Source organism: Festucalex cinctus, chromosome 16 (genome assembly GCF_051991245.1).
Source record: "Festucalex cinctus isolate MCC-2025b chromosome 16, RoL_Fcin_1.0, whole genome shotgun sequence".
Taxonomy (NCBI): Eukaryota; Metazoa; Chordata; class Actinopteri; order Syngnathiformes; family Syngnathidae; genus Festucalex; species Festucalex cinctus.
In genome coordinates, this window is record NC_135426.1 from 13,568,246 (window position 1) to 13,588,198 (window position 19,953).

General features: G+C 44.4%; 3 protein-coding genes and 2 long non-coding RNA genes across 6 annotated transcripts; 3 read left to right on the forward strand and 2 right to left on the reverse strand.

Moving 5' to 3' along the window:
- Positions 1-5,309, forward strand: chrnb1 (cholinergic receptor, nicotinic, beta 1 (muscle)). Its single transcript, XM_077498861.1, has 11 exons — positions 1-272; positions 1,040-1,173; positions 1,452-1,496; positions 1,560-1,669; positions 1,820-1,928; positions 2,016-2,160; positions 2,955-3,140; positions 3,232-3,455; positions 3,778-3,956; positions 4,613-4,760; positions 4,852-5,309. The coding sequence occupies exons 1-11, from the start codon at positions 212-214 to the stop codon at positions 4,987-4,989; spliced, it is 1,479 nt and encodes a 492-aa protein (XP_077354987.1). The 5' UTR covers positions 1-211; the 3' UTR covers positions 4,990-5,309.
- A 1,281-nt stretch (positions 5,310-6,590) lies between these two features.
- On the forward strand, positions 6,591-11,256 carry chrnb1l (cholinergic receptor, nicotinic, beta 1 (muscle) like). Its single transcript, XM_077499654.1, has 11 exons — positions 6,591-6,728; positions 7,526-7,659; positions 7,765-7,809; positions 8,081-8,190; positions 8,267-8,375; positions 8,451-8,598; positions 8,668-8,853; positions 8,938-9,161; positions 9,559-9,737; positions 10,490-10,628; positions 11,116-11,256. Exons 1-11 carry the CDS (start codon positions 6,620-6,622, stop codon positions 11,254-11,256), a joined length of 1,524 nt encoding a protein of 507 aa, XP_077355780.1. The 5' UTR covers positions 6,591-6,619.
- A 409-nt stretch (positions 11,257-11,665) lies between these two features.
- On the reverse strand, positions 11,666-15,938 carry LOC144003067 (uncharacterized). Its single transcript, XR_013278881.1, has 3 exons — positions 15,908-15,938; positions 12,169-12,227; positions 11,666-12,051 (listed from the first exon to the last, which is right to left on the reverse strand). It is a non-coding gene; the product is annotated as an uncharacterized LOC144003067 (long non-coding RNA).
- On the forward strand, positions 13,230-17,130 carry cldn7a (claudin 7a). The gene is made up of 4 exons (XM_077498862.1): positions 13,230-13,624; positions 15,108-15,272; positions 16,359-16,443; positions 16,514-17,130. The coding sequence occupies exons 1-4, from the start codon at positions 13,402-13,404 to the stop codon at positions 16,680-16,682; spliced, it is 642 nt and encodes a 213-aa protein (XP_077354988.1). The 5' UTR covers positions 13,230-13,401; the 3' UTR covers positions 16,683-17,130.
- Positions 17,131-17,231: 101 nt separating this feature from the next.
- Positions 17,232-19,503, reverse strand: LOC144003066 (uncharacterized). Of its 2 annotated transcripts, none has more exons than XR_013278880.1 (3): positions 19,270-19,503; positions 18,716-19,010; positions 17,232-18,298 (listed from the first exon to the last, which is right to left on the reverse strand). It is a non-coding gene; the product is annotated as an uncharacterized LOC144003066 (long non-coding RNA). The 2 variants fall into 2 exon arrangements; XR_013278879.1 differs by having other exon boundaries at positions 19,208-19,502.
- Between the last annotated feature and the right edge of the window lie 450 nt (positions 19,504-19,953).

Sequence of the window (19,953 nt, forward strand, 5' to 3'; positions counted from 1 at the left end):
CCCTGGCCTCCCCCTTGTCCGACGTAATCGGAGCAGTCAGCAGTTGGCCCGTCCGGCCTGACTGACAGACAACAACAGTCCTCACAGACTAGAAGTCACACTAAAGATCTCCACGGGAGTAAAGAGGACAAAAGAAAGACAACAGATTGGTGGTGGGGGAAAAAACAAACAAACATATGCTTTCATTTGGAGTTTTCTTGTTTTTGTCACGATGAAAAGCCCCGATCTGTTCCTGCTGCTGTGTTGCGTATGCAGCCTGAGTTCACTTGGAGGTAAGCAACAGCAACAGTAGTCACGTGTGTGTTTATAAACTGTACTGCATGTATGAGTTGTAGTATGAAGTCAAATGAACCATGCATGAAGAAAATCTATCGTGTTTGGAATCTCAAGCATGATGGTCACAGTGAAATATTAACAACCTCATCAATTTGCCATGATTCTCTTAATGCATTGCCATAAATTATACAGACATGTCCAGCGCTAGAAATTTCCGTTACTTACTCACTGGTTGGATCCAGACCAGTTGTTGGCACCGTTAGGTTACTCTGATCTAGAACCAACCAGAACTGCACGACTGGTTGACTTCAAGTCGGATGATAGCCCAGACTCATCAAGTAGAGGTCTTTCTCGTCACATAAAGGCATTCCTGTCAAGCAGGTAACAGTGTGGAAGTTAGTTATTGCAGTCAAACATGAAGTTACTCATTATATTTCACTGGGATTTGCTTTGACCTCATACAAGTAACCAAGGATTGCCTCATAAAAGTCAAAAATGAAGATAAGTGTGGTCACGGGATTAGATCGCATGCTGATAGAATCACATTTTAACCTGAACAAATACGAGGCTCACCGATTGGCTGGTGAAATCACATGACAACATTTGATTTATATTCATGGAGATTCCAACCTACAGTATCACTTTGACATGACTGGAAAATAAAACCACCACTTGATGCTATATGTAAAAATGGCAGGATTTGGTTTAAATTGTACATTGCAAACAGCATGTATGACCTATTTGTCAACTTTGAATTATTTAGGAGCAGGGGATGTCGAACAGGCACTAACCAAGCAGGTCTTTGCAAACTATAACCTCAAGGTCCGGCCTGCACGCACCCCCACGGAGCGAGTGGTGGTCCGAGTGGGCATGATCCTCTCCTCATTTGTTGGAATGGTGAGTTCAAGTGAATGTATGCAAAGAAGTGTGACATTGGGTCGGATTTTGCCCCTCTTACGTCGCAAAAGAAGTTTTGCTTTTACAGTAAGCGTTCCCCTGCTCAGTGCCCGTCCCAGCTGTCTGCCTGACATTCCTCACTGGGTTTTAAATAGCCAGTCGGGCTCAGTCGAACAGACACACACATGAATACATGCGTGAATACTCGACTCGTGCATCTTGAATCAAGCTTCGCTATCTAATACATTGACTTCCATTTTGTTTTTCATATTCTTCAGAATATGAAAAATGAAGAAATGAGCACCGTCGTTGTCATGAATTTGGTAAGCACTTGTTCAAAACATTCCTTCCTTCTGGACACTTTTTAAAAGGAACTTTGTAAACAGGAGTGGAGAGATTACAACTTGTCATGGGATCCCAAAGAGCATGATGGGATTGAGGTGTTGCGTATTCCCGCTTCAAAAGTGTGGCTGCCGGACATTTATCTGATCAACAAGTAAGGAGACTGCATCTGTGTTGAAAAAAAAAAATGTAACTCATTCATTGCCACTGACGGCTATCGACGTCAAAGATTAAATTTGACTGAACTGGCAGTGAATGAGTTAAAAACACAACACATATGTTGTCCTTTTGCTCTCTTTTGCAGCAATGATGGCGTGTTTGATGTGGCGCTGCATGTTCATGTACAGGTGTATAGCAATGGCAGGGTGACATGGACCCCACCTGCACTCTACTTGAGCTCCTGTGGCGTTAGGGTGAGTATAATGTTCTTTACCAACAACACACCTTTCTACTTTTACATTCCTCGACTGGACTTCAAAGCTTTCATTTTCCCCACCCAGGTGACATATTTCCCCTTCGACTGGCAGAACTGCAGCATGCAGTTCCGCTCATACACGTACGACTCCACCGAGATCGAGCTGCAGTACGCCCTGGATGCAAACGGCAAAGAGATACGCGAGATCCAACTGGACGAGGCCTTCAGCGGTGAGGGAACGTACAACGCTAAGGGGACACTTCCCTCTCAGAGTATCATGGTTTGGGTTGAGTTTTGTTTTTGCTTTTGTCAGGGTTCTAGTTTTGAGTGTTTTTTTTAAGTTTATCATCATGTTCCTATAAGTTTCTGTTATGATCTATTTTGTCCTGCCCACCTCGTGTCAATCTATCACAACCCTCTGCCACTTGTGTCTTGCCCAGCTGTGTCAATTAGTGTGTGTGTGTATTTAGTCTCTTGTCTCCCCTCTGTTTGTGTCGATTCATTGTCATTTTACTCTCGTCATGCTGCCAGTTCTGTTCCACGTCTTGTCTCGTTTTAACCTGTTGGACTTTGTTGTTTTGGTTTCTTAGTTTGTAGCTCCTTTTTGCCTCCTCGTTTTTGTTTAGTAAACATTCTTTTGACCGCATTCTTTGTCTCCTCGCCCTGCTTCCTTGCATTTGGGTCCATCACCACACCCCTGACGTGACACAGAGCATCTTGTTTGAGACATGAAGACGACATATTAAATACCAATTCTAACTTTATTTTGGAGTCAGCCAGCCCTCCCTTAAATAGCTCTAGTTGGTTTTAACTCATTCACTGCCATTGACGGAAAAAGATGTCAAATGATGTATTTTTTTTTCTGGTCTGGCAATGAATGTGTTAAATATGGAACGACCGCCCAATGTACTGTACATCAGACAAGCTCCTTTGCATTTCTCTGCAGTACTTTAAGTTATTCCTAAAGTGCACTATTAATAAAACTCCGATGAGTTGAATTAACATATTGACCGTGTGTCCCCAGAGAGCGGCGAGTGGCACATCAGACACAAGCCATGCAGGAAGAACATGAACAAAGATCTGTACGAGGACATGAGCTTCTACCTGATCATCGAGAGGAAGCCGCTCTACTACGTAGTGAACATCATCATCCCTTGCATCCTCATCACCATCATCGCCATCTTCAACTTCTACCTGCCACCTGATGCAGGTACAGTCTGACGAGTCCAAATGGCATGTGCCAACATGACCTTGCTGAGTTTAATGGACCAACACCTTCGAGTCGTTTCCCTCAACGTCAGGTGAAAAGATGGGACTTTCCATCAACGTTTTGCTCACCCTTACCGTCTTCCTGCTCCTGTTGGCGGACAAAATTCCCGAGACCTCACTGGGCGTTCCCATCATCGTCAAGTACATCATGTTCACCATGATCCTGGTCACGTGCTCCGTCATTCTCAGCGTGGTCGTGCTCAACCTGCACCACCGCTCGCCCAACACCCACATGATGCCCCTGTGGGTCCGCAGGGTGAGAACATGCCACGTGAACAACTGTGGGGAAGCCATTTTCACAACAGCCCTTAAATTTACATCCAAATTCCTACAAAACTGTCTTTCCCATTCATGTTTTTCCACTACGACATTCATTCTTTAATGAGAAGATCCACTAAAGTGTCAATCAAGGTCACCATGAGCGCTAAATGTCAAGGATCACATTATCCAGTACGCTCGTTCTCATGGGTTCTCTCCCTCCCCATAAATTCAGCATTTTGACAAATGTGTCCAGCCTTAACAGGCGAAAGCCATGAATCCTGGTACAAATGAAATTAAACCCTCCTCCTTGTCCACAGATCTTCATCCACATGCTGCCCCAGTACCTCTGCATACTGCGCCCCAAAGTGGAGGTGCCCCTGGCCCTCAAAATGATGCCTGCCCAACGGGAGAAAAAGGTGTTTGCCATCAACAAAGCAGCCGACGAGTACTTCATCCGCAAGCCCGACTCCTCCATCTTGTTCCCAAAACCCAACAGGTGAGGCCACGCCCATTAGTCATGAGGTCAGCGGCATTTCTGCATACCTCTTCATTATTGAAGAAAAAAAGCATTATAATGAGTGTGAAGAGCGAAAGGTCAACCCGGTAAGGGTCTATAAGAGCAATTTGATGAGGCCGCAGTACGTCCAAGACACACACACACTCACACACACTTAATTGGATTTAGTGCATGTCTTGGCACCACACACTTCCAGTTTTAGTTGAATTAGTCTAATGAATTGCAATTTTCTCCTTGCTGAGGTGCTACTTTGAGCATTGATGGGGGAAACCAAAAGAGAAAAAACATCTCTTCTCTTCCTCTCCCCAACAGAGGAGCCCCCTCATACCCTCTCCTCACAGAGGTCAAAGCCTCTTTGCCAGGACCACCACTGCATTGTAAACTCATCTAGTATTTGAAGTGAATGCCAAGCAGGTTGTTCTATGCTCTCGTAGATCAGGCATGCGGAGCCACACTGTCCTCTGGTGGTCATTTGGCAAAAAGAAGAATCTGAGCATGAACTATTCCACTATGACTACACTTTCTGAAATGTACTTATAAGTACAAAAGTAATTATGTGTACACATATATACGTCTTTTCATTCTCTCAACACTAGAAAATGCTCTCACTGTCAGGACTGTTCATTTGTATGCAGATTCCAAGCAGAGGGCAAACCATCCGACCTAAGGAAATTCATCGACGGGCCCAGCAGCTACCTTTCACTGCCCCCCGAGCTCAAGTCCGCCATTGAGGCGATCACGTACATCGCTGAAGCACTGCAGGCCGAGAAGGACTATGAAGCTGTGAGATTTGCGCCATTCACAATTAATTTATCTTAACGCAAATTGGGGTTCTTAATTGTGCTTGTCTGATTCTGCTTCCCATGCACCCCAGCTGAAGGAGGACTGGCAGTACGTGGCCATGGTGGTGGACCGCATGTTCCTCGTGTTATTTGTCATCTTCACCACCGTTGGCACCTTGGCTATTTTTATTAAGGCCAGCCTCAATCGCGCACCCACTGACCCTTTCTAACCCAATGTTTGAAACTTTCAGCTTTGTTTGTTCTACGAACTTCTGTGGAAATGTGAAAGTTGATATTGATGGGAAAACTGTTGCAGGTGGCCCGTCTACAGAACTTGCAAACATACAAACTCCAATTCCACACACGAAAGCCAGATTGAGACTCAGAACCTCCGAACTGTGAGGCAGACGTGCTAACTACTAGTTCATTTCAGTACTAAAAATATTCATGCATTTTCATCTGCGCCAGCGTGTGGATCCAGCGTGGCATAAATATTCCGAAGTGGTGTCAACAAATAAACACAAGGCACAGCAGATGCCATAATGACCCAGCTGTATGCTTTTCATTTCCATGTGTCACAATGTGCCGCAGTGTGTCACATGCTTTATGGATATTCCTGTGCCTAAACTAATCCTCTTTGTATTTAAAGCACTTATGTGTGTTTGTACAGGGAGGCTATTCTTACGTTGCAGCTGTAAATAGCCTGTGGAATTCCCACTGTATAGGCGACCTTTTAGTAAGTTTTGTTTTTTTTTTGTTCTCTTTCTCTCTTCAACTCAGTTTGGATGTCAATACACACTTGCTTAATGTGTTTGTTTTTTTTCACATTACATTCAATAAAGATCTAAGGTAAGATAATGCATAAAGCGTCATCTGTTTCGAGAATGTTTGCAAGCCACATATGCAAGCACCCACAAGCTAGCACCGGTTCATGGTCTTCCCCGACATTCATGTTTAAATACCTTGCCTGGATGCACAAAAGTGTCATATACTCCATAAGCTACACCAGGAACATTATCTTGCTGATCGCGGCCTCCTAAAACAAAGACTGCTGTGTCATTGAAGCATTTATACAGCGGGCAGCCACAAGGCAAGTCGGTCGAGTTGGAGACGTTTTCCCTTTAGCCACCATCAACCTGGGGCTGATTAATGACCCGTTTAGGTTTTCCCTCCGGAGACTCTGACCGTTGCAAGGTAAACGTGAGACTCTGACCCAAGACACAGTAGCTGAACACTGAATGTATTATTATTCTGTGGAACACATTCTACTGAGGCCTCCCGGAGAGAAAATGCAGTGATGCATTGTAATCATTGCACCAGTAAAGGTTCTGTACTTTTTTTGGCCTTGCAAAAGGCACCTTGAAGTCTGATTCACTACATGAGTGTAGAATGCGCGTTAAGTGAGGTCAGGAAATACGAAGATTTGGTGCACCCAACCCACGTGGACTCATCCCCAAAAATATCTCCATTGTCACAGCACATAACACGCTGCTAGTCCTTTATTGCCATCACACCGCTACCGCCCCTCCACTTCCTCTTTGTTCTCCACCCACTGTCCCCACAGTCCCAACATTCTCAGATTGGTGCGCACCAACAGGTGTCTACTCCAAAGGCTTCCCAGTACAAACACATTCCACACTCTCGTCACTCCCAGCACCAGTACCCAATCAGGCCGTGGTTCCCCGGCGTTGAGGTATGATCCGAAGCAGGGAAAGACAGCAGAAAGGGAGATCTTTGTTGGATGACGAGCTGCCGAGAGGTGCCAAATAGATGAGTGGAAGTATCGACTTTCTGAGCTGGAGATACCGGGGAGCAGCATCCATCGGGGTGAAGGTGCAGAGGGGTGACCTCTGGAGGTTCATGGAGTCTTTGGACTACCACGAGAAGATGAGCGGACCAAATAACATGATGAGCATTCGCCTGAAAGTCAACCAACTCGTTATCATATGCCTTTGTCTCTCTTTTACCGGTAAGCACATAACTGCTTCTTAAATCTTCCTTTAGCGTAATTTAGAACAAATTTGGATGCAAGGACGGCAATATCTCCACTCTAGTCCTTCGCAGAGGAGTTTGACGGAGTGCTTTGACCTTACCCAAACTATTCCCTTAATGTTGGAAGCATAGATCAGCTCATCCACCTCCTAATTGATTGACGAAGCTGTAAATTTCTACTCGTGGTGTATGATTGTAATGAGCAAGAAAGGCTTTGTCATTGACACACTCATTGTCAACGGTCAATAGATGGGTGCATTTGACCCAGAACAAACAGCACTGCACACGCCGCTCTGACGTCTTCTCACCACAAGATTAGAAGAAGCACTGTGGTTCTCCGCAATTTTCAAAATCAGTGTTTTTCGCATTCAAAACAACTTCATACTGTCCTCTCCGGTACATTCAATCAAACATATTAACACATCATTGTTTGATAATCAGAGTCTATTTGGAGCCCAGATGACGCTGGTATCCCAGACATCCCTTTGATCCCGCTCCCCTGCTGCATATCAATTACATTAGCTCAGTCACCTTTGCGACTCGCCGCACACCACCAGCACCTGGCCCGCTGACCGCTCGCTCTGCATGTCCTGGCTGTCCTTCGTTGTCCGCCCCTTGTCGCGTTGCAGTACATATTTGGGAGGAAGGTCCTGTATTGTCGCTTGGTGTGTGGAAAACAGTTGTCAACGGTGTGCGACTAGCACCCAAGTCCCACTTTTGACAATCATCATTAATTCGATCAGCATCAGTAATTGGTTGCGTGTGTTGGCCCAGGAGCATCAGAAACGGAGCGGAAACTCCATCAGAAGATATTTAAGAACTACAACTTGAAGGTGAGACCCGCTCAGTACTGGGAGGAGAAAGTGATGGTGCGGGTGGGAATGACTCTGTCCCAGCTCGTCAGCTTGGTAAGCGCACCCACAGAAGGGTACAGGCATGCACACTTAAACATGCAAATGCAGCCATGAATGACTAATGGATGACCTTGGATGCGTGTGACTACCTGACTACAGAATGAGAAGAATGGCGAGATGACGACCAACGTGTTCATGAATCTGGTATGAGGGTACAAACTCGCATTATCACTCCAGCCAAGTTCACTTGTCACTTTTCATGCGCCACAAATAATTTCCCGCTTCAGTTTTACCTTCATTCTCACTCTGTCTTTTGCTTGGCGGTAATGGGAATTCTAAATTGAAAGCCTTGAATTTTAAAGCAGTACGAATGAAGAATCCTGATTGCAATAATAATGGACCGTGGTAAACGAGAGAGCTATTCCGCGTAGCTTTGAAGCTGTACGATGAAGGTCAAAGTATGATATGTCGGCAGGAGTGGAAAGACTACCGCCTGTCGTGGGACCCAAAGGATTACGACAACATAAATGTTTTGAGGATTCCCGCGAACAAGGTGTGGCGGCCTGACGTCTACCTCATAAACAAGTGAGTGTCCGCTCTACTATTTTCAAATAACTTTCCATATGTTGAGAAAACCTCACGTCTTTTGTCATCTCTTCAGCAACGACGGTCAATTTGACGTAGCTTTATATGTCAACGTCTTGGTGTACAATGACGGGAAAGTCAACTGGCTTCCACCGGCCATCTACCGCAGTTCTTGCTCTATCGAGGTGCAGTCTGATTGCATAGGTCACCGCAGTTCCCGCCTCATTCTCGTTCTTTTCACCCACCAAACTGTTCCACAGGTTGCGTACTTCCCCTTCGACTGGCAAAATTGCAGCATGGTTTTCCGTTCGTACACCTACGACGCCTCGGAAGTAGACCTGCAGTATTATCTGGATGACGACGGAAAGGAGATCCGCGAGATAGTCATAGACGAGAACGCGTTCACTGGTGGGTGACGGACTTGCATGTCCTGAGTAATTGTGCTTATCTTTCTCTCCATTTCCTGTCGTACAACAGAGAACGGTGAGTGGAACATATGCCACAAACCCTCAAGAAAGAACATAAGGGAGGATCTGTATGAGGACATCACCTTCTACCTGATCATTGAGAGGAAGCCTCTGTTCTATATCATCAATATCATTGTTCCCTGCATCCTCACGAGTGTCTTGGCTATTTTCGTCTTCTACCTTCCCCCTGGTGCAGGTATGAGACTGAAGGTGTCTTGTCCTTGTTCATAAATTGTTCGTGTGTCAGAGCAACTTGTCATCCATCATATTTGGTCCCTAGGAGAGAAGATGACCCTCTCCATTTCGGTTCTCATTGCCTTAACCGTCTTCATGCTGCTGCTGGCGGACAAGGTCCCCGAGACTTCACTGGCCATCCCCATTATCGTCAACTATGTGATGTTCACCATGATCCTGGTCACCTTCTCCGTCATCCTGAGCGTGGTGGTCCTCAACTTACACCACCGCACACCCAGCTCGCACATCATGCCCAGCTGGGTTCGCAGTGTGAGTCAGATGCTTATTAACATCGTTTTCATCTTATTCAGAGGTGCCCACAGCAAAACACCCTCTTCCATTTCTCGCTGTCCTCTGCATCTTCTGCTGTAAGTCTTTCCTAACAACATCCATAAACCTCCTCTTTGGTTTTCCTCTTTGCCTCCTACCTATCAGCTCTATTTCCAGCATCCGCCTACATCCACGGTGCTCCCTCTACACAACCAAACCATCTCAATCTGTCCTCTCTAGTTTTGCTTCTAAAGCTAATTACCTATACGATGAAAATCCTGAAGGATTTGGGTTGTAGTTTCCAATTTGGAGTATTTCCAAGCTTGCCACTAGAAATTTACCAGAAACTTTCCACCCTCTGAAAGGCACAATGTGATTTCTGACTTTGGCCTTCCAGATCTTCATAAATTTCCTGCCCAAGTACATCGGCATGACTCGGCCCGAGCAAGAGGAGTGTCTTTTAAATGAGGATTCTTGTGACCAAACACCCGCCACAAGCTTCAACGGACGACAGCCAGGAGGGGAGTACTTCTTCCGCAAGATCAATCCTGATCTTGTCATACCTTGGAGAGGCAGGTAAAGTCATAAAAATAGGAAGGTAACATGCTACTCACAGCCTTATTCAGTACCTACAACAGTCCGTGTCAGTCAAACTAAGCCCCACGGCCCAACCACACCCACCAGCTCCTAAACCGCCATTTTGGTTGGGCATCAGGGTCTAATCCTGCTAAAGACGTGTTAAGATTTGGGCGGCGACGATCTGTCACATTCAAGTCTATTCCTTCGTCCTCTTCATCTCGGAGGGCTGTTTAACTCATTCCAACCCAAAAACGTGTAAATACGTTTTTGGGAGTGAAGGGCAAAGTATTAAAAACGTATTTACACGTTTTTGGGTTGGAATGAGTTAAAGTGAGGTGTCAATCTCTGCACACCATTTATTATTTATTTGTAGTAAGGAGGGCTGCATACTTATTCTGTTGTCTTACAGCACATGTCACAACATTCCTAAGCCACCGCACAACTTCGACTGCATTTGGATGTGAAGGTCAAAGGTTCACAATCGACCTTGTGTTTTAGGAGCGCGCTGCTGCAGTCAACTCAGCACTCAGATGAGTGACGAACATGCATTTGTGCCCTCCACCGGATACAGGGGTCAACAACAACACATATTGAAAATGCGTCAACAGTTGAACATTTGCTCGGTTTTTGCTGCCTTTCAAAGCACAAAATATTTGAATGGGGTTGAGTCAGATTGGTGGCAAAATGCTCTAAAAATTCGCTCATTAAGAGTGTTTAGTCCAAATGATCAGAGCGCAAACACCTTTTAGGTGCGAGACTCCGGTGCGGCTCCAAAGGCTCCCGGAGACGGATGGATTCTGTCTGATCCTTCCTCCCAACCTGAAGTCGGCCATCGCCGCCGTCACGTACATGGCCGAACAGTTGAAGCAGCAAGATACCGACGATTCGGTAAGAAACGTGGTGGCCCATCAGGTGCTATTTACAACCTCAATTTTAATATTTGTTTCATGATTTTGTAAGTCTATTCTCCAAATTTCACCCAGTATTTTCTTGTCATTTACTTTTTTTGTCCAATCAGATTTTAGTCTCTGTCATGCCATGTCAATCTAATCTGTCCAAGGCCTTCAGAATCAGTAGTGCTGGGCGATTTAACTCCAACTATACCGTATTAGAAAGTACATGGCAGAATTGCAAGCTGGTTCAGTACGTTATTAGTATTCAGATTTGGTGGAATCCAGGTCCAGAAAATAAAAATCCTACCACAGATTGGAAATTGCCACAACTGCTTCTACTCCACTGGTAAGTAAACAAGCTCGTCTCCACCTGTTGAGTCGAAGCCAAACTGTTTAAGGGTTTTTACTTTCTGGAGCTGGATGACCCATCCCTGGTAGTATTGTACATAGTTTTGATGGTTCTTATGGTGGTGTGTCCGCAGATGACAGAGGACTGGCAGTTCATTGCCCTGGTGGTGGATCGTCTCTTCCTGTGGCTTTTTGTCATCATCACCACTCTGGGCACTTTGGCGATGTTCTTGGACGCCAGTTTCAACTACACGCCCGACAACCCCTTCCCTTAAGAGGGCAACAAATCGCCCTCGTCAAGCCTCCATACGACCACAGCATCCTGAGTCGATTCATTTCAACTTCCAATGCAACTCGAGTAATAATGTAATATGTGACTTTCTGATGACTAGTTAACAGATTTGGTCAACATTATTTAATTGGCAAACTATGCTATTTGTGTAAAAAAAAAAAAAAAAAAAAAAAAAAAGTCTTTGTTTTACACTGAGTTCTGGTGCACAACAACACACTCCATTGACTCACAGAAAGTTTGTGATGTCAGCGACCTATTTTCAGGCTTACTGGTGTGCAGCGAGAGGTCCGAGGCACACTGCGCAGTGCACACACAAATGCGGCAAACGTGTTATTTTCGCCAGAGACAAAAGAAGGCCCCTTGCTATTTCCAGACGGGGACAATGAGCACACAGGACAACACGACAGTCCACTGGTCACTGCCCTGCTGCTACTCTACTCAAGTTGGGCCCTGTTGCATAAGAAGCTTTCAGAAGCAAAACAACGGGCATGAAGGAAAGGGCACCGTCCCCCTCGTTTTTCAGGGAAAAAGCCATGCGTGGGCGCTTTATTGCTAATGCCCGAACTTCCAGGGACACTTGTGGGACTTCAATCGTTGGATTAGCCCTCCTTCTCGTGCACTTCAGACCAGGAGGAGGCCTCAGAAATGTGAGGGGTGGGGGGGGAAGCCCCGTCCATGTGAGAATGCTGTAAGTGCTTGTCTGTGGGCTGATTTAGCTTTTCTTCTCTTGGCCATTGAGCAACGGCTGAACCAGCAAGTCAAATGTGTCTTTACTGCTCTAATAAAGAAGGGAAACGTAGAGTGCAAGAAGAAGTCAGGGAGGGGGCGGCTTTATAGAGCAGTGCACTGTTTTTTTGTTCTGTGCAAGCCAAGATCATCAAATAAATCAGGTTACCAATGGCGACAACATCGGTAGGCCCCAGACTGTCCACAATCCCTCCTCCTCTTCGTCTTCTGTAACATGGAAAAGATACATCAAATGGGGGAGGTCCAGGGTAACAATAAGGTATTTCTTGTCAGAGGTGAAGAAGAAAGCAAGACAAATAGGTCAGGACAAGTCACTGGAAGGCAAAATAAGATGGTGGCAGTCCTAACTTTGCCAAATTTGAATATACTCTATTTTATATATATATATATACGTTGTCTTATGCCTACACATAACTACACGTTTGAAAGTATATCCGTTTACAACCTCCACTAGGCAACAACGAGGCGCTCTAAATAGCTCTCGCGAGCTCAAGCCACATAATGGCTGTCAAGTCGACTTAAAAAAAAAATTCTTCCTTATCAGCCTTTTTGGTTGTGATATGCGTGTACTCACGTCGAACAATGAGGCACTCTAAAGCATCCATGCTATGACAAAGCAACCCCAATTATTCTTTATTAATTCACATGACAGTCTTTAATTGGTCCCAAATTATTATTACTTTTACAACAAATCATGCATCTCCTTAAACTATCCATCTCGGGAAGATATAACTGGAAGAACAATTAAATGTTCTTCCACTAGATGTCAGAAGAAACAAACTATGTATCCACAACTGTACTAAAGAGGCCCACATTTCATATTGAATAATTTGTCGGTAAATTGGAAACAATTATTTGAGACATATTTGTTTAAAATATGTTGCCTTGGTTCACAAGTGCCTGAAATGTGCATTTTCCTAATTGTCTTTCAACATCCTTTTCGCCAAGTTTTCCAGCCCCTCATTAGAATATCACTGCCGGAGATGTGCTGTAAATCAGCTCCGAGCTGTTTAATTGTCTACGAGGGGGTAGCGGAGCCTCCATCTGGGTCAGTACACATTTTACACACTCAAAGAGGGCAAACTATGCAAAAACAAACCCCCTGAAATGCCTCATGAGCATGAGAACGTCTGTGCGGACAAAAAAAAAAAAAAAAAAAGAATCCATCGGGGCAACCTGTTGCTTTGCTTGGAAGTGGAGGGAACATTTCCCAGCAGCCACTGCACACATGACAACACACACACACCCACATCTTGCATGCCCATCCCTGAGAAGACCCCTCTGAACGCACACACAAACTCCCATACAAGAGCTTGCACACAATAACAAGACTTTTCATACTTTCTGGAAAGGAGGCCTTGTTTCCTTTCGGGAAAGACAAATGGCAAACTCCGGGATTCAACTTTTGGGATTCTTCATGTCGCTAACCGGCATCGTGGGCCTGGTCATCGGGACCATTCTGCCCCAGTGGAAGATGTCCGCCTACATCGGGGACAACATCATCACGGCCGTGGCCATGTATCAGGGATTGTGGATGTCCTGCGCCTTCCAGAGCACAGGACAACTCCAGTGCAAGATCTACGATTCCATCCTGCAGCTTGACAGTAAGTAACTACGCTTCCCAGAATTTGATGTTGTGGGACGTATGCGGGGAAATTAATTGTTTATTATCTTTGCAAAGAGTTCAGAGGTCTGGCAAAGAGGGGGTCTTAAAGCAGGATTTCTATATCACCCCATTATTAAATAAAATTGCCATTAATGTCATGCAATATTTGGGCTATGTTAGTCTTTCTTTAAAATTATCTGCCATTGTTTTGGAGGGATTTTTATGTACTAGTGGTGTCAGTATTTTGTATCGGTATCAGTGACTTCTTTAGTAATCGTACTGGTATCTGTACAAAAAATAAAAAACATCCCGAATATATAGAAGATAGTGGTATTAAACACCCTTGTACGGATCCTAGCACTTTTGATTCATAAAATTTCCCCCAAAAAAGCAAAGATGGATAATTTTAAGAAAGACGGTACACCTATGCATCTCAATATAGCCTAATTCCTTAATATTGCATCCAATTAATAAGTCAAATATTCCGTTCTTCTAATTTCGCATTTCCAGTTTTTGATCGGATGGGTATCAGCCCAATACCGATCCCTGGTATCGGTACTCGCCCATCTCAATTCATGGTTCATTGCAAATATTTTAGCATAAAACTATCCTATAGAATAAAATACACTTTAAATTAAATGTTAAAATTGTGGATAATAAATCTGATATTGTGTCTTGTAATACAGATTAAAATATTGCTTTTGTTAAAAAAAAAAAACACACACATTGGAAGAGGACCTTGAAAATAATTGCACAATCGCAATATTGAGCAGGAAAAAATGCAATTAGATCATTTTTCATAATCGTAGAGCTGACACGCAAATTACTCAACTAGGAAATGCCTGCTGTCAGAATTGTTCTTCAGCTACTCAAGTCACTTATTGTGTATTTGAATTAAACCAAGGGTTGCAATTCTAAACTAGTCATACAATATCAAATGTGAACATTTTCACACATCAATCAACTAGTATAATAAAAATATACTTCAATAAATAGCTGTCTGACAGTGACTTCAGCAGGAAGCTGGTGCAGACACACTATAGCGCTTCCTTACTTCTAGAAGTTTCCACAGGACCTTCTCAAACAATAGAGGTCCCGCAACAGCACTATGGCTCCCCTCGCTGCAGGAGGGTGCTTTTTATGCTGGCCTGGCCGGGTCGGACTGGCACAGACTGGTTCTAGGTGGACAGAGACAAAGGAAGGTTCACCATGTGATGGGTTTATAGGAGGTGGAGTGGGAGGAACGCTGACAGATGAGGAGAGCACCGTCGTATTTCAAAGTGTGGCGCCACAGCGTTGTAACCCAGGGTTTCGCTTCCAGGAAGAGTTGACGCTGGGCGACCCAACTGGCATTGAACCTCAATGAGCACACAGATCATAAATCAAAGCAGCTTTTGAATCCAATCTTTTGTGTAGCGTCTATTCGAGAAGTGTTTTGCATTGAGCGCCTCATCATCATAACAGAATCGGATCCTCTCCAGGTTCCCTTCAGGCCACCCGGGCGCTGATGATCGTGGGCATCATCGTGTCAGTAGCAGGCCTGGGCGTGGCTTGCACGGGCATGAAGTGCACCACATGTGGAGGGAGCGACAAGCTGCGCAAGGCCCGCGTCGCCATGACGGGAGGCATCATCCTGTTAGTGGGAGGTGAGTTGGAAGGCTCCAACCTATGAGAGCCGCAAAAATTGCCAAATACCTACACTCAGGATCATACATAGTACAGTGTAGAATGTCAGGATGGCGAAAATAATATGCAAACCTCACAAGCATATTTTGTATTGGTTGTTAAATAATATTCAGTAAACAAATCATAAAATCCTGCGATTGGCTGGCAACCAGTCCAGGGTGTCCCCCGCCTACTGCCCAGAGCCAGCTGAGATAGGCGCCAGCGCCCCCCGCGACCCTTGTGAGGAATAAGCGGTCAAGAAAATGGATGGATGGATGGAATCATAAAATAAATATATGGGCGCTACTTTCCGGATATGTTCTGGAACGTACAGTACAGTAACAAAGTACAGCAATAATCCCTCCATTGTAGGGTTTACTAACTAATATTTGCAATGTATAAACACCCCATTTAAATACTCCCTAGGCTTGTCTTTCTCACATTTGCTAATTATTTTTTTAACATCTTGAAACACACGTTTAACACTATGTAAACACATGTATTAGGGCCAGAGTAATTGATAACATTCCTGTCCATGTTTACAGCAAACAAATTTACTGATCATCTCACAATATAAATCAATAATCATGCCCAAAGACTATAAAAATGTACGTACTTGTGTAGGCGTAAGAAGCAGAATGGGCTCTTTGCACAAATCCACTACTTCCTGAACTCAACACCAGTCCTTCATTTCCTGTCTTTCACGAGTGGACAAACTGATTAATCCAGGTGTGCCTGATCTCAGTAACTACAACAACACTGGCCAGACACACCTGGATTAATCAGTTTGTCCACTAATGAAAGACAGGAAACAAAGGTGTGGTATTCAGTTCAGGAAGTAGTCGAGCTGTGCAAAGAGCCCATTGAAGATCTTCAGCATAAGAAATACTTGTTTTTTATTCTTCTTCCTTTATATTTTTACCGTCAAACAAAATAGGACTCCATCTTGTGGACGGCGGTCGAATTACACCCAAAATAAACGGGAGGCAGAACCAAATAGTTACAACCTGTAGATAGATAGATAGATAGACCTGTGACTAAAAGCTGTTTTTGTTGCCTCTTTTCAGGGCTGTGTGCCATCGTGGCTTGCTCCTGGTTCGCTCACAACGTGATCCGAGCGTTCTACAACCCCTACACTCCTGTCAACACCAAGTAAGCTACGTTTTGTCGTTTTATTTAAATCACTTTGTCATTTTTTGTACCATTCCGGTTATTGCTGCAGGTTTGAGTTTGGCGCCGCCATCTTCATCGCATGGGGCGGTTCCCTCCTGGATGTCCTGGGCGGGGCCATGTTGGCCGCCTCTTGCCCGAGAAAGAAGCAGGTGTCCAAGTACCCGTCCGTGGCCAGTTCCCGCTCCGGGCCTGCCAGCAGCAATAAGGAATATGTCTGAATGGTTGTCGCTCGTCAGTGTGTACAAAGATATCCAAGTGAAAATTTGTGTGGGCCATCACAGAAACACAAAAGTGGGGCTTTATGCATTTAAAAACTGCTTGATAATGACGCAGCATTGTCTTACCCAGTCCTAGTGTTCGACCTGTGTTTACACAAGTGCTATTCACTATTAGATAAGAAACAGGCGAGCCTACAAGATGTTGCTGCCAAAATAGTGAATTATCCACACTTGCACATGTCAGACCTCGCACCTATTTTACACGTCAGCCAATAGGTTGGTAGCTATTTATTTGGCCAAATGTAGGATGACGTATACATTCCATGTTTGTAGATTTTTGTCATATTTTTGAAAGTTGTTGCTGTTGTTTTTTAAATATATATACACAAAACATAAGTACTGCTGGTACATGTAGCTGATAATGTAGAAATAAAGGCATTGCAACATTTTTGTCCGTCATATTGTCCACTTTCCAAAACAGCAAAACCACAAGCTGGTGCTAAGATTTAAAAAAATAAATAAATAAATAAATAAAAATACATCAACTGATTCCATAACAACCTCTACAAAGATGCCTTTATTTCCCTGGATGCACATTTGAAGTTCACTTTCATGCAAACGGCCAAAATAATGCACATCAAATAAAAATATAGATTTTTTTTTTAACCAAAAACAAGTGTTACAATTTCACAGCCCCATAAAAATAAAAGAAACAAAGTCACATTAAACCAGCATATGCATCTTGGGACCATAACGACAGCAATAATAAAGTCAGTTCTTGTCAGGGTGTGATTGACTCAGCAAATCACAAGCTCATTATGTAAATTGTAACCTCCAGTTTTGTTTTGTTACTCTAACGTGGCAAGACATTCACAACTGTACGGGTTCATCCTGCCACTTCCCCCTCAGCATGCAGGCAACAGCGGTGCAGTGTCAAAGTACAACGACGTAGCCCTTTAAAAAAGGTGGCGTACCAAACTTTGGGATATGCTCTCACAGACTCCATGCAAATAACACGCGTGACGTGCATCCCCACAAAGTGCAAACAACTTCATAGTTGACAAAATAGCAACTGGAAATGATTTGTTCATCACATTTTACAAACAACAAAAATCTGTACTTTTTCTGATGTCATAAATAACAAGCTTTCATCCACTGGATTATAGAGTACAGTAAGCACACTACCAGTATCAGCAGTATGGAGGATAGCCGTTAGACAACAAGATGCCGTTAAGCCATCACAAGAGGGGGAGACCCTCTGGGAAGAAAAAAAAAGAAAAAAAAAAAAAGGTGAGCGAGGGTCTCTTCTCATCAAAACCACAATCTTCTCACCAACACTCCTTCAGAAGCTCAGTCACCAGGTCGGCGTGGACTTCCCGCGACATGCGGACCCATCTAAGGTTTGAAATGAGGTGAAATCAACAGCTTGTATTTTACAATGAAGGCATAGGCTCCCGCCGGCGCCCTCTGTGGGCCACATCATGCCATCGCTTGGACACGAGCACAGGCCGAGGTGGAGACAAAAAGGACGTCCCCGGTTCAGGACATTGGGAGAGACACGGGACATTGGCCGTTGTTGTTCATGATGTCATCCAATACTTCGTCATCCAAGTCCACTAAAATAACAAAAAAAATAAGGAGGAAGGTTTACGTGGTTGTTTGAAACTGACAAAAGTGCAATTCGTCTACAGTGTTCCCTCGTTTTCCGCTGGGGTTAGGTTCCAAAAAATACCCGCAATAAATGAAATCCGCAAAGTAGTTAGCTTTATGTTTTACAACTCTTATAATGTTTTAAGGCTCTAAAATCCCCGACCGCACAATTTATACACTTTTCTCATTGAGGCATTTACATGTTCTCACATTTCTCTCTTGTTCAAACATTGACAATGTTCAAACCTTCATAAATTTTATAAAATGGGTATATTACTGTAAAAAAAATATGCAAAATTGCACTTTAAAAAAATCCGCGATACAGCGAGACCGCGAAAAGTGAACCGCGTTATCGCGAGGGAAGACTGTATTTGGAATCTCACCTTTCTTGGAGCGACCAATCTGTCCCAGCTTAGGGGCCCTCTGGCCGAGCCTCTGTGGGTTATGATCGTTGGGCCCGCTGGCTTGGCCGTGTTGGGCCCCGGGTCCAGGCTGCAGTGGCGGCCCCGCGGGCGGGATCAGCTCGGGGACGCCAGAAGCGCCGTACATGTCTGCGAGGAGGCGCGGTGCCTATGTCGACCGCTAGATGTCACCACAGCCAAGGAAGACGAGCCTCGCTGCTGTTGTTACGCTTCACTTCCGGAATGCCTCTCACGGTTCAATAAAGACAATCGTGGGCTGTGAATTTGAAAAAACACGTTTACATAAATGTAGCAGACACTATCCAGCCTATCGTACTAACGGAACATAAAGTTATGAACGCACAGTTTATCAAACCGAAAGCACTCTAGTGTCGACATTACTCTAAATGCTTAGTTCAAATCTCCATCCACACATTTGTCAGTGTACAAAGGTTCAATGGCGAATATTGTTACCTTTTACTCCTCCTCAGCTGAGGCCGCAATGACGAAACGCAGAAAAAGCAAACGAGCCTCACCACAATCGTGTTGTTGTTTACTGACGCTCTCTCCCTCTCTCTCACTTTCTCGCTCTCTCACTCGACGCGCTCCAAAAGGCGAGTGGATTTTATTTAAAGGAGCCTCTCCGCTATCCGCCGTGGGCTTTTCCTGCCGTTTTATCTCCCACCTGCTCCAAATCGTGCGCGTCACTTCAGCAGCCGATGCGAGCCACGATGCACGCTGACGCCTGCTGTCATTCTCCAAACTTTAACTGGAGGAGGTGGTGCTTACGTCATACAGCACCGAGCGTGACTCAGCCTCAGCCAATGAGTGACACACCTCGATAATCCTCATCCATAAATCATGAGATGCTTTTTTTTTTTTTTTTTTTTTTTTTTTTTTGTCACCTGACCTGCAGCACTTCAAGGCCCACCCAAATAAAGTGCCACTCAATCTGCATTAAAATCCACACGGTGGCTGTAAAGCAAAAAAAAAAAAAAAAAGTTCTACTACAATGATGCATTTCACTTGACAATGAATGTTTAACAGGTGGCATATTAACACAACACACAAACTCATTCTCCCGAATGATCCTTTTTTTTCCCCCCCAGTGTTCCATCCAGCATCATGTGAGCAAAGGTCACATCCGAATGTGTGAATAATTTGGTTGGACATTTGCCCGGACAGTCAAAAACACAGATTCCGTAACAGTAAACATTTTT

Bases quoted from the DNA above. Each gene is read 5' to 3' on its own strand.
- cldn7a (XM_077498862.1), top strand. From the start codon at position 13,402: ATGGCAAACTCCGGGATTCAACTTTTGGGATTCTTCATGTCGCTAACC. The intron at 13,625-15,107 runs GTAAGTAACTAC...GATCCTCTCCAG, and splicing joins TTCCATCCTGCAGCTTGACA to GTTCCCTTCAGGCCACCCGG. The intron at 16,444-16,513 runs GTAAGCTACGTT...TTATTGCTGCAG, and splicing joins TACACTCCTGTCAACACCAA to GTTTGAGTTTGGCGCCGCCA.
- chrnb1 (XM_077498861.1), top strand. From the start codon at position 212: ATGAAAAGCCCCGATCTGTTCCTGCTGCTGTGTTGCGTATGCAGCCTG. The intron at 3,141-3,231 runs GTACAGTCTGAC...CCTCAACGTCAG, and splicing joins CTACCTGCCACCTGATGCAG to GTGAAAAGATGGGACTTTCC. The intron at 3,957-4,612 runs GTGAGGCCACGC...ATTTGTATGCAG, and splicing joins TTGTTCCCAAAACCCAACAG to ATTCCAAGCAGAGGGCAAAC.
- chrnb1l (XM_077499654.1), top strand. From the start codon at position 6,620: ATGGAGTCTTTGGACTACCACGAGAAGATGAGCGGACCAAATAACATG. The intron at 6,729-7,525 runs GTAAGCACATAA...GTGTTGGCCCAG, and splicing joins CCTTTGTCTCTCTTTTACCG to GAGCATCAGAAACGGAGCGG. The intron at 8,854-8,937 runs GTATGAGACTGA...TTTGGTCCCTAG, and splicing joins CTACCTTCCCCCTGGTGCAG to GAGAGAAGATGACCCTCTCC.